Source organism: Cajanus cajan, chromosome 9 (assembly GCF_000230855.2).
Source record: "Cajanus cajan strain Asha chromosome 9, NIPB_CcT2T_4, whole genome shotgun sequence".
NCBI lineage: Eukaryota > Viridiplantae > Streptophyta > Magnoliopsida > Fabales > Fabaceae > Cajanus > Cajanus cajan.
Window position 1 is genome coordinate 18940757 of NC_138525.1, and position 18521 is coordinate 18959277.

Here is an 18521-nt window from a genome sequence, read left to right on the forward strand (position 1 = left end):
AATATAAAACATGAATTATTGAATGAAATAAATCTAAATAGATTTATTATTAGAGTGCGAAAAACCCTTCTCTTTATATATTATTACATATATTTTGTAGAAATTATTTTCATATAATTATTTTATATTTGCATGTATTTTCTAGAAATTATTTACATATTATTTTATATATATATTTTTTGTATTATACCATAGCGAGTGTTACAACGATAAGATCGTTTCCTATAATGGGGTTATATATACTAGTGTAATAAAGATACTATTTGTTTTCGTGTATTTTTTTAAAAAATATTATAACACTGTGTGAAATAATTTTTGAATAGTTATGATTATAAAGATATAATAAAAGTGATAATTTAGTGGGTTAATACTTAATAGCATAGATGGTAAACGAGAAAAGCGAGGGTCTCACTCTCAGATAAGTTAAGTTTGTGACTGACTGCTACACACTACACTCCACAATTCCACTTACAATTAACCATTTAAAACGTCTCTCTTCTCTTCTCTTCCTCTTTCTCTCCGCCGACACCGTAACACTTTGCGGTGGCCGTTTCCACCTCCGCCGCTTCAAACGCACCTTCAGGTATTTCCTTCTCATTTCCCATTTCTATACCAAATCTAACCCTTTCATTTCGATCTTCCACTTTCGCATTGCTTCCATTCCTCACTTTTACCTGTCGCCATTATTTCTCCTTAATGACAACACTGCACTTGCTCTTCTTCTCTGATAAATCCCAAACCAATTATGCTTTAGGGCTAGTCTTTTCGAATTCTGGAAAGTTGCTACCGAAATCATTCTTCCTTTTTCAATTTTATGCTGTTTGGATTAACTGGATTTTTTTTTTGTAATGTCAGGGATTCAGAATGATAGGATCCTTTCTTACCTGGGCGCTTGTGTATGTTCTTTGCTGTTCCAAATTTTCGATCTTTTTTTTTAATTATTATTTTTATGTGAATGGTTTTTGTTGTAATGTTTGAAACTCAACCGTTTTGTTTGGTCTTTTTGATGGGTTGACAGGATGGTCTTTGGCTATGCTTATCCAGCTTATGAATGTTATAAAGCAGTTGAAAAGAATAAGCCAGAAATTGAACAGCTTCGCTTTTGGTGCCAGTATTGGTATATGCATTTGCCATGTTTGGTTCACCTCTTTGCAAGAGAATTAATTATTTTGTTTTCAAGAGGTTGCTTGAAACAAAACAAAATATGCGAATTTTCCCCTCCAGATGGAGCTAATTCAAACACTTACATTATAGATTGATTGTTTGTTTGTGCTTAACTTAGCATGATAACTTCCGTTGACAAGTACTGATGCCAACTTTTTTTTTTTTTTTTCCTGTGTTGTAGGATTTTGGTGGCTGTTTTGACAGTATGTGAGAGGGTTGGTGATACTTTTATATCATGGTAGAGGATTCTATCTTGGATGTGTTCAGAGAATGCTTAATCTGCTTTCCTTGTTGAAAAAAAGTTTATTGTGATTTCTTATTTTTTAACTGATTTTTTCATGAAGGGTCCCAATGTACAGTGAAGCTAAGTTAGCATTTTTCATATTCCTGTGGTACCCTAAAACTAAGGTATAAAATTATTTGCTATGGTAGAGAATATGATATTAACTTCTTGTTTTCTTCTCTTCAATATGACCGTAAAACTTAATTTTGTGTTAGGGAACAACATATGTGTATGACTCCTTCTTTAGACCCTATGTTGCAAAACATGAGCCTGAAATTGATCGCAATTTGTTGGAACTGAGGACAAGGGCAGGGGATATTGCAGTTTTGTATTGGCAAAGAGCTTTCAGTTATGGTCAGACTAGAATATATGACATTTTGCAATTTGTTGCAGCACAATCAACTCCATCACCTCGCCCTGCTCAGGTAGTTCATTATGATTATGCATTGGTTGTGTTTGCTATTATGTTTGAGTGCAACTTAAGGATGCAAGAATAGCAATTATCAGCTTTCTTATATGTGCCGCTTACCCTTATTTCTGTTTTTTAATGCCGAGATTTTTTTGTATGCATAATTACATTTAAATGTCCCAGACAGAACAATGACATGCCTGTTTAAACGATCAATCTAGGAAGCAGATATATTTTGCACAATTAAAGAAACTAATACCTGGAATTATTCCCATTTTTCTAAAGAAAGAGGAAAATATTGTAGTAAGGAACTAATATTTCTTTTCTCCATGATACTGTTGAAGATACCACTATTTCGTTCCATGTTTGTATGTTGTTAAAAGTTATATACTGTTAATACTCATTTGTGAGTTGTATTTTCCAGTTTGTAGATTAATTAATTGTTGATTGGTCATTGAGGAGGATATTGCTTTGTTCTTTGCTGCATCGTATGCTATCTTTGAGGGCTTTATCTCATTCTTTATGCATACTCATGAAACAATACACTGTCTCTTGAAACCACAGCCACGACCAGGTGTGAAGGTTCGCCAACAAGCACCTACAAATCGCCAACCAGCTGCTGCAGCAGAACCACAAGTTGAGGAACCTCCATCTCCCACCTCTAGCACATCTTCAAGTCAGATCCAAAGGGAGGTAGAAGAAGAATTAGGTACTCCAAAAGTGCCTAAAGCAGCCATATCTGCAGCAGGTTTAAGTAACCAGAAGACTCCTGTAACAGGTTTAACTACTCAGAAGTCTGCTGGAGCAGTTTTGAGTACTCAGAAGTCTAATCCTGCACCCGAAACAACCAACCAATCTGCAGCAGCAGAGGCAGAGCCAAAACAGATTGAAGCAGCACCATCTTCTTCATCCTCTTCAGCAAAAGAAAATGGGAACCCGCCTACTCCCACCAAAGAGACCATGATGGAAGAAAGCATTCGGGTTACACGTGGCAGACTAAGAAAAACCCGATCAGCAGGAACACGCTAGCACATGAATGGTGTCAATTTTTAGCTTGAAATAGGGGGTAGGTGGACAATTACGAGCATTGAATTGTTGTAAAACTTGATGTAAATCTGTTGTCCTAAGTTTCCATTCCATTTGTTGCTTCATTTAATATTTTTTATTTTACAAATTTTGTCTTGGCATGGAAGCATTTGTAGCCTGATGCCACGTTATATGGACTCAGATTTCAACTAGATGTTTGCATCGGCTTCTTTGTATAGTAACAGTATTACCAAGTTTTACATCATTAATGAGGCAACTTCTCTCCAATCAATGCCTTTTTGCATACAATAGGTGAAACAAATTGGTTAAGCACCGATTAACCACAAAAGTTGGTTTGACATTTTTAATTTAGAATCTGCTATGCACAGTCGGAATTGATAGCTGTGATCAATACACAAACGGTAATATACTCAAATAGGCTCAATTGCCCTCGATCTGATATTTATATAAAAATTTCTTTTATGAGAAAATACAGGATGTATGGATGAAGAATTTCTTGCAAATGGATTTAAAATTGTACTTTTATATATCTACCAAATTATTTGTTTGGATATTAAATACAATCTTTTTCTAAATGATTGAAATTTTATAGGTGATACGAAGGGATTTAGATAGCATTTTGCATTTACAATGCAAGAATTTAAAATTCATTTTTTTCATGGTTTTATTTTTTTGTGTGATTTTTCTTTTTGGTGAATGTACAAAGATTATTTCATAAATTAAAATGAGGGGATTTCCATTTTTTTTTTAATTTTCTTACTTTCAAGCCTTAGCGCATACTAGATACATAATCCCCTAATAGCGACTTCAATGATTAATTTCTTGAGGTAGTATAAAAAAATATTTAATACATGCCCTTTCATTTTAGTACACATTATATTTATATTGCACACTTTTTTTTCTCTATCTCCCTTATATCTAGCATCTACTGTGCGCTTTTCTCTTTTGCATCTTTTTCCACCCTCTCTTTACACTTATCTTTTTTCCTCATCTATCTTCCTCTTCCTCCCCTTCACTCATATTATAATATTTTTTTATAATTATTTATTATTTACGAAAATAATATAATCGATCATTAAATTTGTCAATTTTCTAATTTTCAAACTATCTTTTAAATTCTTATTATTTAAAAAAAGAAACAGCCTTTTTTTTAGTTTTGGTAAAAAATTTATATAGAAATATTAAAAAAATGTAATTTTGCAAAGCGAGGAAAATAAATTATTTTATGCAAATAGAGAATATGAAATATATGAAATTTGAATTCGTCAGCCAAATAAAATAATTTTAAAATAAAAGAATTTACTTAATATAATTAAATCTCTCTATAAAATTCAAATTCTTTATCTGAATATCACCTTGATGGGTTTTCTGTTTCCCATCATATGATTACTTTAATAAGCTGTTTAGGTGCAGGAGTAAGTAGAAAGTTGGAGTATGGAATTCTACTTGGTTTCGACTTTCAAACGGGAACTGTCAAAAGTATTTAGAATTTGATGTTAAAAAAAATATAATTTTTAACTTCAGTTTGACTTGTGATTTCAGAAGAAAGTGTACCGTTAAAACAAAACATTTGGTTGTTTTTTAATTGACTTGATTTTATGTAATTTCAATTCAATGTAAATTTGCATTTTGCAATTAATTAGTCTATATTGAGATATTTTATTTTGGTTATAGATGTTCCAAACATAATATTAAAACAACCATTTTCCACTGAAACTTAAATAATCATGGTTGAGACACATATTATATGTAAGTTTGAGGATGAAGCTCAGTTTGCATTATCTACTTTACGGTTTAAGGCAAAGGATATAATCCAAACATTATATGTCATATATTTTATTTATTAATGGTCAATGAAAGTACAATCACAAAACATTGGAAATAGGGATAAACAAGTTAAAATTACTACATATTTGGAGTGAAAATGTTGAGATAAGATGTACAAGTGTTCAATATCCTCACATTTTTATTTGACAATCGAAAACAACCTTGCAATATAATGCACTGAAATTGAAAATTGATGCAAAATTTATGTGGTTTCCTAATATTATGCAATAGCAAATCATCATTTCTAGCGTTTTCCCAACCCAAATGGGAAAAAACTAAAAGATGCAAGTGATTCAAAAGGGTAAGGAGTTGGGACAGGGAATTTCCGCTAGCCGTTAGCATTGACTTTTTGACAATCTTATCCAAGTCACAGAAATTCATTGCATTGTCGTCATCCTCGAGAATGTAATCAATTTATATCATAATCAAATCTTTGTGGAGAAAGGGCCCACAAAATATAATAAATAAAAATATATGATGGTTTGGTGGTGCGGGTAATTGAAAATTTCTATTTCTTATACTTTTTTCGTTTTTTTTATAGTCATTTTGTCAAAATTTATTATTTTTTTATTGTTATTTTATCAAAATCAATGACTTATTAATTTTTATTTCTAATTTTACCTTTGATAATTAACATGTATTTATTGAATAATGTGTGTATTTATTTTTAATGTTTATTTATTTTTTCTTTAACTACTCATATAAAGTTAATGTACATTTATAAGAGCAATATGTTCCCAACAAAATATTATAAAAAAATAAAAAAGGAACAATTATTTACAAGACTCTTTAACTATAACCATTAATTCATGGACAGGTATAATTAAATACAGTAAGTTACAGTTCACGTGTAATCAATGCATTAATAATTAATGAAGTAGATTGCAGTTCAACAGTCTCAAAAATGCAAAAAAAAAATAAAGAGTAAAATAGGAAAGTAAGTAATAAATATTTTTGAAAACTAAAATATCAATGATTTTCTTAAGTCCCGTGCAAAACCTTAAACGACTATGAAAAAAATGGAAGGAGTATTATTATGCTTTGTTCGTAACAATAAAAGATATGAGAATATCTCATAATTAATTTGGTAGAAAAATATTTAGGAAATAGAATGTAATAAAATAAAATTTATAACTATTTGATAAAATGAAATTAAGTAAAAAATAAAGTAAATTTGATATTTTAAAATTGATATATATAATGTTTTATAAATAATTTAACTTAAAAATTATAATTAAAAATCATTTTTAATATTATTATATTTATTTATTATTATTTAAAATAAATATAATTTTTATAATTAATTTTATTTAAAAGTATCAAATAAAAATATTATTATTATAAGAAAATCAAGAAAACCCTATATGCCTCATGTCTCTCATATCCCTCCCTTTGATTGAGAGGAAAAGTTTTTATAAGTAACTCTCACTATTATTTCATCACAATTTCTCACAAATCATCTGCACCAAATAATATAAAATTTTAATTTTCTTACAGTTATCTTCTTTTCATCCCTTTACCAAACACATTGTTAATATTTGTCCCTTTTATTTTATATCCTAAAACAGATAATATTTTAAAAATTTTAAGTTTAATTAATATTTTTTCCTAATTACACTTTTATGTATATCGTATTAGTGGTGCAGGCATCAAAATATTAACCAAAGACATTATTTTAGTTTAAATATAATAATATTTCAAATTTATTAAATATTTTAAATTTATATACATTAACTTTAAAGATTTGTTGGCTTTTAACTTAGCACTTTTGAAAAAATGGCTTTGGAGAATGTTAGTGGAGAAAAATAGTTTTTTGGTAAGAGTTATTAATTCATTATACGGTGTTGCACTATATTTGTCAAATGGGGGTGGTGTAAAAGGTTCAAGGTGGTGGATAGATTTAAATAGAATTGAAGATGGGGATTTGGTGAGTAATGAGTGGTTGTCTAGTAATTGTTGTAAAGTCATTGGAAATAGGCTAGACACAAAATTTTGGTTGCATAAATGGATGGGTCATGGAATTCTAGTCGATTATATCAAATAGCAGTTAATAAAAATGCTTCTATTGCTGAAATGTATGTACGGGAGGGGGGTGTGGCCGAATGGAAGTGCAGTTGGAGAAGAAGATTATTGGTTTGGGAGCAGCAACTTCTGAATACTCTTGTTAATGTTATCAATGGTACGAAATTCATTGTTTAGGATAAAGATAAATGGTCCTGAATTGTTGTACTAGAAGGGGTGTATACAGTTTAGCTTGGCATATAAGGGCTTGAGGAATGACAAAATATTTGCATCTAATGTCATATTTCGATGGGTATGGACTAGTATTGCTCCAACAAAAGTTTTAGCTTTCGCTTGGAGGGTTATTTTGAACATAATTCCAACTAAATATAATCTGTTTAGAAGAGGTGTTCTACAAGTATCACAGTTGGAATGTGGTTGGTGTAGGGATAAGGGAGAAACTACTTTTCACCTGTTCTTTAAGTGTGAGGTTTCTTTTCAACTTTGGATGACGTGCTTTAATTGGTTAGAATTAAATTATGTTATGCATAATTATTGTGTGCAAAATTTGGAATAGTTTTATGGGTTTCATTATTTTTCTGCAAAGTACCATAACTGTTGGATTCTTATCTAGTTATTTGTTATTTGGACAATTTGGCTTCTAGAAATGATCTCATATTCAGCTCTAAAATAATTCTTGTTTCTGAAATGTTAAATCTGGTGCAATTACATTTATGGAGATGGTTAAGGGCCATATTTTCCTCTTTCAATTATGATTTCTTTTCTTGATCCAATTCTCCTGGTGTTTGTTTATCTTAATATTGCACATTGGCTGTTAGCTTTCTGTCTCGTTGGTTTAGTGTTACTCGTTTGTGAGGATTATTTTTTATCATCCCATTCTGTTGGTACTATAGTATCTGAGATATGGGAAGTTTGTTGGGTATAGGCTAATTAAGCCACCTATTTTGGGGGTTTTTAGTTTTTTGTTGACGTGGAATGTATTAACTTTATTTTTTTAAAATACTTTGTGTATATGGATTAGAATACCTCTTTTACTCTTATTAATTATATTTTACTTATAAAAAAACTTTAAATATCAATAATTATAAAGAAAAATATTTAAAAATCCATGGTTATCAAAAGGAAACTTTATAATTACCGAGGGCCTCGTTAGTGCATGAGTGTTACAAATTTTTCTAATGTAAACTTCGATTTTTACGGAATAAAATCTCCAATAATAATCTAATGTTATAATTGATTTTTCTTGTATTTTATATATTTTCATGAGTTGTGTTGAGATGAGATAAATAATACTGGTAATTAACTTTGATCTTACATGAAATCTTACCTTACCTTAATATAATTTTTTTGTTACAAAAAAAAATCTAGTGATCAAATAGTATATGTAATTACACACAATTTTAAATTTAAATATTATTCTTATAATTGGTTGTACACCCAAAAAAAATTAATTACTCTTTTAGTCTTTATAATTTTATATTTTAATTTTTATAGTTAAAAATGTCCTATTTTAATCATATACATATCTTTGAGTTATTTTAGTTCTTATTTATTACTTCAAAGACTAAAATGTAAAATTTATAAGATTATAAATACTAAAAAAATAATTAGTATGAATGACAACTAAAGTAAATTATTTTTAATTATATGAATTAAAAAAATTATAAAGATAAAAAAGTAATTAAATTTAAATTTAAAAAAAAAAGTTATGAGAAGTGGCAGAAGTATTTATATAGGTGGCATCAGCTACTCTATAGTCTATTGGTTTCACTTATTTGGCAACGCCAATTGAAAGTTGATAGTGTTATCAATCAACGTCAAGAATCAGATTAGGTTTTTTTTATATTTTTTTTTATTGTTGTTTAGAATGAGATTAGCTTTGAGTCATTGCAAATAAATATGATGTCATAACTGAAGTGGGTCTATAAATGCAGTTCCTTGAACCTGAAAGCCCAACTAATCCTACAAAAGTAGCAAATCCTCAATCCACTCTGGCATTCTATAATATACTTTGGATATATTTTTATCTTGATTTCAACTCTAAAGAAAATATCAGTAACCAACACTTTCACATCACATCATTGCACTCTCATAATACTCCCACTACTTGTATCGATCATAAGAATGGAATGCTACACATTACATTTATGTGACTCCCACTAAGCATCTCTTTCATCTGTTTACTGAGAGAAATGCTAATAATACATAATGGATGGTCTTGGAAGAGCAAGTCCATCATCATAGGCTGTTCTTGGAAAAGCAACAACAAAAACAGTAAATTAAAGTGATAAAAGGCTATTTGAGAGCTATCTATCACCAGCATGTATTGCATCCATTGATAGTGGAAGCATCTATTGCTCTTCATATATAATGGATGCCACAACAATCAACAATTATTATTTAACTCTCTTTCCTTTATTTTATTTTATTTTCACTGCAATTGAAAAATAAAAGTAAATAATAAAATATAGAAATACGAGGTCAGTTGTGAGGGTCATTTAAAAAATTTAGATTATAGGATTAGAGTAAAAAAAATTGAGTTTTTTTAAATTAGTAAAAATGATGTAATGTTGTAGAGGAGTGTGAAATTTTATATGAACAATTTTCTAACAACTTGATGTAACAAATTGTGAGGCTCATTTATATGAACAATTACTATTCAAAAACCAACATAAAAAACAACTTTAGAAGTGATACCTTATCTCATTTTTGTTATATCTCACTTTTAACTTATTGGTAGGTCCCGCACTTTCTTTTAAAACTCATAACCAACTGTTTTGATTGTATCCAATAGCAACACAAATTTATAGTGCGTGTTTGGCAAACTACGACAAGTAATTCCTCTGATGTGGTACATGTAAAGAAAAATCTGTGTTTGCAGTTTAGACATACATTTTAACTGCTTCCAACAATTCAAAATTAATTTTATCAAAATCAATCCTACCAGACACTAAAACAAGCATTAAAGGTTGTGGGGGCCCATTAAAAAAGATTTTAAAATTATTGGGTTGAAATAAAAAAGTTGGTTGGGTTATTTTAAATGGTTAAAACAATACGTGACGTTATGTAGTAGAAGTGTGGATAACAATGATAGAAAACCAATTTTAACATCTCATGAGTTGCTCGTATCTACACGTGCACTCTAATAAGTACTTCGCGTATTATACGGATATTTTTAAATAAAATTTTAAGACATTATAAATATTTTTAGTAAATTACAAGAAAAATACACATGAATATTTCAAATAAGCAAATGTAAATATTTAAGATTTAGGGAGGAACAGTGGAATTTAGGGTAACACAAATCATAAGAAAATTATTCAAAAACATTATCAACCTTTTACTAATAATATTACATAAAATGAAAATGATTGATTTCCACTTGGTTGACAAGCCTGCATCTCAATTGGCACTAGCCAAGATTTTAAAACTGTCTGAAGATTGATGCCAGGGATCCGATTTTCTACTTGGGTGCTTGTCAACGAGAAATGTTTGGCTAATTAATAATGTGCATAATTATAACTATAATAATAGAAAATTTGTTAGGCAAAACGTCGCCCAAGGTTAGTTACAACTTACAACAAAATACTTGCATAGTGACAACATTAAATTAGTCAAAGGCTAGTTACAACAAAATACTTTCAATAACAATAACTTCGCCAAAGGCTTCATAAACGGATTGCTAAAAAATGAAATAAATAGATTACAAAGTTTGAGCTTAGTTGGGGAGGTAGGTGACTAAGGCTTGAAGTGAATTTCTTGCTACAGAACTATTGAGATAAATATCATATTACAACCCTCAATAAAATTTAGGCGCCAGAAAAAGGTTTGCAAGGCAGTAAACTAAACATTAAAATAACTAAACTAGTGTACATTGACCAGCCATATTTGCCATATTTAGTTTCTGACTGACCAAAAGTTTGTCTGTAACTAAAATGTTGAATTGGCACATTATGCAGCCCAGAACATGACACCCTGGAAGCATTGGGATTCATGTGCTATAATCGAATATATATGAACCAGATGGAAAATTGACTGAGGCTGCAAGTGGAGTAAGTGGGTAATCAAAGAAAAACAATTGTTGTGGTGGAGATGGTATTAGCTGCTGCATATCTTAGTCCCACTGAGAATGTAGCCTCCAAATGCACTCATTTGCATGCATGGGTGAGTTCTAGATGGAAGTACCTGCATATATATATGAATAAATTGTTAAAGGGGATCTGTACATTAAATACTTCTTTAAGGAGATTGGTAGGTAATTCGAACTAGAGTATAAATAATGGACTCATGGACCGAGTGTAGTGACAAACAGGACAACCCTATGTTGTGACAGAAATCGCAGAAGAAAAATTATGAGGAAGAAAATGATGGGGAATTCTGTCACCCTGCACCTTCCCAAAGAAACCAATCTCCTTAGAAGTTAGTATTATTGTAACCATAAACTTGTGAAATAAACGAATTGGTCAGAAAATTCTTAAGCTTAAAGTAAACAGGATAAAATTTATTTTTATTTTTGCTTTTTACTTATGCAATCATAGGACTTCCTAAAACTTCTCTAATTTCGTAACATTGATATTTGAATAATATAAATAACTTATACCTGGTATTCACGCAGCCAAGGCTCTGATATTTGCAATCCAATGGCCATTTTCTCAAGCTGTAGATTGTGCATGCAAGTTGCAAGAGGCTGCATTTTATAAAGTGAACAAACAAGAAGATTCTGTTAACAACCTGAAGGGCAATTGAACATATATAGGAGAGGAAGGAAATGAAAAAATGGGGGCAACAGTAGTAAATGCATGTTGGTCACTTGGTTCTAACCACTAACAAGGGAGTGAAGGAGTAGATAAAAATCAGTTGCAAGAGATGGAAATGCCTAAGAGACTGGAAAGCTGACAAGAGGAGATTGGGGGAAGAGAATTGGAGAATTATGACGGGAACATGATAGGGTACGAGAGAATTTTAGAGCAGAGGTGTCTGAATTTGATGAAACACAGTACACAGACAACACACTACAACAATGACATTGCCGTCCCAGGGATTCGTTACTCCTACAGAGAATATTCTCTCTTCCGAATCTTAAAAACACAACACCATAAAGTCATAACTAACAGTATCCACTTACACCCTAATCCTAAATTAAACGCTACAAAGCATAACTGTCATATACAATAACTTCCATTCACTGCCCACTCACAGTGCTCCTAAATTAAATAGGACCAAGTGTAATCTCTGCCATTCATTAAACGCACCCTCTTCTGGAATAACATTCCAAATAGATCTTTGAGCATTGCTTCCATCATAATTTATTTAGTATTTAGAGGCAAATAAAGTATTTCAACTTTAGACAGCCAACCCCTAAGGTTATAACCAAAATTTTCATTTTCTACTGCCTCCAGATGTACTGAATGCTTGAGTTAAATAGTGTGCATGGTATTATTTAGTCAATAGTAAAAAAGAAGCACTCAGCTTCTTTAAATATGCATAAGGATTTGATTAATGTAACTATGTAAGCCGGATAACATTTCCATGCTTAAAAAAATTTCTAGTATACATAATCTAGCTTTGGCATGTCCCTAAGGTTATAACCAAAGCTACCTGAAAAAAACAGAATTTGATCCCCAACATTAAAGAATTATAAGAGACTAAGTCATTTAATTGAAAAATTTACCGTGCATGGAAACATTCAAATCATATCATAATTCATTAAGCTTGAAATCTGAAATAAATTACCTGAAGATATTGGTGATAAATAGCAAATGGAGCAGAGTGTGCTAAAAGAGGAAGGAGATCTCTGACCAATGTCCACGTATCCAACTCTGGTGCAGCAATAATTAGACTGTACAAATGCAAAATAAAAATGCTCAATTCAATGATTCTTTGAAAAGGGAGGCAACTGTTTAAGCTTAGATACCTAGAAAAACCATTTTCTTTCCACGAGTCAATCATTTCTTTCTGTGCCTTTTCTCCAGCCTTTGGAGCTTTGCGAACTTCTTGTACAGCAGGTTCTGTATTCTCAGCCCCAAGTTCAGAAATTCCATTTTCCGACGACTGAGAGATTTCTTCCATGGTGACTGATGCACTTATTTGATCCTGCACACATCATAACTTCAGATAGTGTGCAAACAAGAAGATAGAATTGATCAAGAGAATAAGGAAGTGCTGCTTACATTTGACTGGATTTCCGCATTGCAGTCATCATCATGTTGCACAATTTGTTCAGGTGATTCTTTTTGTGATAATAAGTCAGAAATGGGAGACCGCAAAATTCTGCAACAAATAAGAGATGGTAACAAGTGACTTGAAGTCATTTTCTTTGGTTCTCAGAAAGTAACATGAAATAAATCCACTCCTATATATTAAACACGAATAACTATCTTGCACGGAGTGTTTCAGGGTTTTTTTTCGATGAGAGAATTTTTAGGGATTTTTTTAAACTATTTATCTAATTTAATTTTATTTATTATATCTATATAAAATAAATTTCAATATTTTTAAAATAAATTATTCAAATTTAAAAATAATATTATGTCACAATATAAAATATTTATCATAAATCTAAAATAAATTCTATATGTTTACAAATATCTATTTATATAAATTTTAAATATAATTTATATATTCAAATATAGTATTTGAAGAAAATCTATTTACTTCAAGAATAAGTCTATCTCGACTTATTCCACTTAATAACTTGTATTATTTATATTAAGTTTCAATGATTTAACCATTGAATTAAAAGTTTTTAATGTATAGATCAAATAAAAAAAAATTTTAAAATTTTGAAAACTATTTGATACTCTATTTCATTAATTAAAATCAATATATAAAATGTTTTTATAATTATCCATGAATTTAAATTAATGAAACAGAGTATCAAATAATTTTCAAATAATTTAAAAATTTGCAAACTTGATCTATACATTAAAAACTTTTAATTTAACAGTTGAATTATTAAAATTTGATATACAACATGAGTTGTTGAGTGAAGTAAGTCTAAGTAAACTTAGACTTAGACTAAGTGAGTCTCTTCTCATAGTATTTATATGTATATATAATTTATTATAAATTTTAGTTATATATAATAAACATTTCACCTATACATTGTACAGGCTAAAAATACCAATTATTAGAATACAAAAGAGAACACAATAGTCTTATCCATATAACATATAACATATAAATTATTACTATTAATAACATATATATTATTACTATTAATTTATCCATCATTATCTCTGAAGAAACTTCCATAAACTTTTCTCTCGTTTCCTGGGTTTCAAAAATTAATGTTATAAGAAAAAATATATATCTAAAACTGCTCAAATCAAAGAAAAACTAATTGTTTTAATATTGTCAAAAAAATATAAAGATCAATACAAATTGTTTTAATCATTTCCTTTCAGTGTAATCAGTACTTCAAGAAGAGTGACAAAAACATTCAGATGATTTTAACAAGAAAAATAGTTTGGTGAATGCAAGTATAAAACACATCAACTGACCTCTTGCAGATTTCTTCACTCAAGTTAAATATTCTAACAATATCCATGGAATATGGTGTCTGCCCAAAATATGAGTTGCAAACGAAACCAGTACCTGTAAAATATTTAACAATGTTCAATACTTCACACCCATGTATAATGATGTACAAGCTGCTTACCTATGAAAAGTGAATATTTTCCTCATATTATAAATGTTGGCTTGTGATTATTCACATGTTATTCCACATTTTATTGTGGGGAAAATAACAATATCTAAATGGCCAACTTAGTTTAATTTATGCCATACCTCCTAAACGTTCTGCCACAGAACCAGTAATAAGGCCACCAACCATATCAACTACTAGAACGTCAGAATTAGAAGAAACATTGGCCATGGAAAGTAGAAGGGACAATGTGTCCACCCGCAAGAATCTGAATAATTAGTAATTAGTTAGAAACAATATCAAGGATATAAGGATTGATTCATCTGGAGAAAATGAACCCATGTATCAATTCTATAAACAGCCAAATATGTATGTATGCATCTATAGCAAACAGGATATGCAAACCCAAAACAAAGAAAAATAAACACAGAAAAATTACATCCAGACATTGATAATAAATCCAGAAGTCCCGCTTCTTGTCATCAAACCCATATTTGAACTGGACCTAGAATAAGATGATGGGGATTAATATTATAGAACATTGTTATCAGACTCAGATTGGATCAGCCTGTTCAACTGTTAAACCAAAAATCGGACCCATGACCAGGCCAGTCACTTAATTCAATTGGATATGTAGTTCACCCATGCTGACATCAGCAACTCGGGCTTGAGCCAATCAGAACTGGTACACGTTTTGTAATTTCCTATGCATACACTGTCCAATGTCTTCCTTTCACGCTTCCCAGTGACTGCTCTTAGTGCTGCTGCTTCCTTACCCCACATGCCCTCCAATAACCACATTTAGCACACAATTTTTCAAGCAATACATGACCTGGGGTTCGAACTCAGGTTCAATGTATAAATAAAAGTGCATCTACCACTTATCCAAGACAATGGTACTATAACAACACATAATTTATACCGATATATTTATTATATAAAATTTTATACTTTTAAAATATACCGATTCATGCAATTCAACTAGTGAAGTGCTAGTGACTCACCGATTCGACCACTAATCCATCAATCCAGTACTACGATCGAGTCGATGACTGGTCTGGTTCTAATAACATTGTTATAGAATAGATTACGTTGACTTAAGGTTTTGGTATGCAAAATCCCACAAAATTAGCAATTGTGCATGCTTGTCTATCTAGTTGAACCTTCAACATAAACAATGTTGAAATTTGGTATTCAATTTCTTTTCTTTTTACTCTTCTTTGATTTAAAACCCATGTATACATTAAAGATATTATAATGCCTGATCTTCAGAATTTACATCATGCTCAAAAGGAATAGCACAAATCTAATAGAAAATAAAAGTAAATGTATAAACATGCAAGGAAAAATTGCATCCATGAGACCAAGATGATACTCACCCAATTTTAGATGGATATTTCTTGAAATAGGCCTCACATATACTGGAGAAAAACAGATAATGACAACCGTAAGTCATAGAGTAGAGACTCAATATCAAAAACTGATAAATTATACATCTAACGATATGTTAGACAAAACATGAGTAGAAAAAACACCTTCAGAGGAAAAATTTATTATATTTTCTTGATACATTCAGGAAAAATTTCTTTCCAGTGCTCAAAGAGCATGATATATCTGCTTAAAATTATTATTTGTTTATATTGTTTGTTGAATGTTGAATTGATATAATTTCCCTGGTCCCACAACAGTCAGTGACAGAAGGCATAACTGCATTATCAATTCCATCAACAGAAACAAAACCCAGAAGCTTGAAATAGGGAAGATCTTTCGAGCACATCTTTTATATTCAAGGCATAGTTATTGGTTACAAAGAGAAAAATGTGAACCATTATCAATATGAGAAAATCTAATGATATAGAGAGCAGAGAAAAATAATCAAGGTTACCTTCGAGAACCAGGACGCCTCATAAGTACTTTTGGAGCATATTTCTTCTGCTTCTTAAGTCTATATTTCTCCTGCCAAAATAGCATAAAATTCAGTTCATTCCTAATACACACACATATAATTTGGTCCGAAAATGATGATTCTATATTTTGGTCTCCAAAAGTTTCCATCTATACAAAGTATCATCCATAGCATCAGCTCAGCAAGTTAGGCAAGTAGTGCCTAATCAAGTGATGAAAGCCCCTAATATGATTGAGGTACGCTTGTCATCTGATGTAAGCATTCTAACGAACAAATAGCATTACACATGTGCATTTAACCTTTTACATCAGCATCTTTGTTAGTGCTCTCGCCAGCACTAAGGGGCCGTTTGATACATGATATTCTTTTCATGTTCAACAATCATAATTTATGGAAATCATAAATCCTAAAAATCATGATTCTTAGAAATGATTAAAATCTGTTTGGTTGACCATAAGTTTTTTTAGAATATTTATAAATCTTACCTAAAAATCAAAGATTTTTACTGCATGAAATAAACAAATAAAGGTAATGTGATATTCTTACCGCATCAAAATTTTCCTGTTAACTTGGAAATGTGAGTTTCCTACCTTCCCCATGGGAAATATTTCATGGAAAACCTCTTTAAAAAAAATTCCCCAGAAACAATTTTTTTAGGAATGTTATTTTTTAAATAACAAACCAAACATGGGAAAGTAACATTCTCCACTTCATATTCCCAAGAAAGTAAACAATTCCCGTATACCGAACGCTCCCTAAGTGAAAAGTGTTAACAAGTTGGTAACTTCAAAGAATACATTGCTTAGACAGAAACACTTTGGAACCAACAATACAAGCAATATTTCAGGTAACCAAATTGTATATTTACTCCAAAGTAAAACAATGTAAGCTTTTCACGCATCAAAATACCTGTGAGAATGATGTTTTCTTTTCAAATGTTGCACTATTTGCAATGAGAGCTTCAATTATTTCATTACCTCTCGCACCCTGCCTGCATGAAAGATGTAGTATATTCGTTCACAACTCACAAAGAAATAACAACTCGACAGTTCATTTCAGAAAACCAAGTCGAATCCATGCAAAACTGCATCTACAATACACCTAAAAAATCTAAGTCACAGAACCAAAACATCCCAAAAGAACATACAAATCTTCCTTCCATTTCATGTAATCCCCAAAAGCTAATACACCAAGAACCAAAATTCAACCAAAGGAAGAAGATGCACTCACCTTCGCATGGTTTCTATATCTTCCCCAGTCAAGCTTTGCGCCGTGTTATTGTCAACCAACGCCCGATTGTCCCTTGACTCAACATTCACTTGACCATCTCTCACTTCGGCATTATTATCATTAACCTTGTCCCTCAAGTCAACATTTACTTGACCATCCCTTACTTCTTCAGCATTATTAACATTCACTAAATTGCAAATAGAGAGCCACAGTACACTTAAGAGCGCCAAAAAAAACTAAATAGCGAAAAGGAAGTATCTCAAATAACCATAAAGAAACAAAAATCAATCAAATACAACCCCCCTCACAAAAGCGGTAACAAAACTAACAGAGGCACTTGAAATTATGAAAACATAATGAAAGTGAATTACATAGCAACAAGAAGTAATGGCTTCTGAAGTTATGTGGCAATGCGACACAATCGTTATGCGAAAAAGTAAATAAATGAGAAAAGGAACACGCGTACCTTGAGTGGGAGATAGATAAGGTCCCTCCGGTGCGGTTTCGACTTGAAAAACTGTACCGAAAGCACGACCGATCAACGGTTGCAGAGAGCAGTTCTTGTTCCCAATCTTCAATTTCCTGCGAACAATTTTATTATTCAGAATTGAATAAATAATAGTAAATAAATAAAAAAGAAAAAGAAAAAGGAAGAAGAGTTACGCAGCGGGAGAGAGACGAGCGAAAACGAGACGGTCACCGTCGTTGATGTCGAGAAGAACGCTGCAACCTTCCCAAGTGACTCTGCTACTTTCACACATCTTAGAAATGAAATTGATATGTGTTGAGAATGAAATTGTATTTGAGAGAGAGAGAGAGAGAGAGAGAGAGAGAGACAGAGAGAGATCGAATGTGTATATTGGTGCTATGCGGTTATAGTGAGTTGGTGCTATGTGGAACAGAAGAGACTACAGAGACATGCGTCACCTCACGAGGCATAAACCCCTGAACCTGAAAGAGACTCCATCATAAACTAAACTCTAAAAAC

The 18521-nt window shown here is 31.1% G+C and overlaps 2 protein-coding genes across 2 annotated transcripts; one reads left to right on the top strand and one right to left on the bottom strand.

Annotated features, from left to right (window-relative positions):
• Nucleotides 1–412: 412 nt before the first annotated feature.
• On the top strand, nucleotides 413–3174 carry LOC109819286 (HVA22-like protein i). Its single transcript, XM_083063835.1, has 7 exons — nucleotides 413–583; nucleotides 856–896; nucleotides 1019–1117; nucleotides 1346–1402; nucleotides 1509–1572; nucleotides 1663–1872; nucleotides 2421–3174. Exons 2-7 carry the CDS (start codon nucleotides 865–867, stop codon nucleotides 2883–2885), a joined length of 927 nt encoding a protein of 308 aa, XP_082919961.1. The 5' UTR covers nucleotides 413–583; nucleotides 856–864; the 3' UTR covers nucleotides 2886–3174.
• Nucleotides 3175–10327: 7153 nt separating this feature from the next.
• On the bottom strand, nucleotides 10328–18521 carry LOC109805898 (eukaryotic initiation factor 3 gamma subunit family protein). Its single transcript, XM_020368184.2, has 13 exons — nucleotides 18197–18521; nucleotides 18000–18115; nucleotides 17534–17720; nucleotides 17213–17294; nucleotides 16283–16353; nucleotides 15777–15818; nucleotides 14541–14665; nucleotides 14255–14348; nucleotides 12923–13022; nucleotides 12667–12845; nucleotides 12486–12591; nucleotides 11353–11439; nucleotides 10328–10937 (listed from the first exon to the last, which is right to left on the bottom strand). Exons 1-13 carry the CDS (start codon nucleotides 18292–18294, stop codon nucleotides 10851–10853), a joined length of 1374 nt encoding a protein of 457 aa, XP_020223773.1. The 5' UTR covers nucleotides 18295–18521; the 3' UTR covers nucleotides 10328–10850.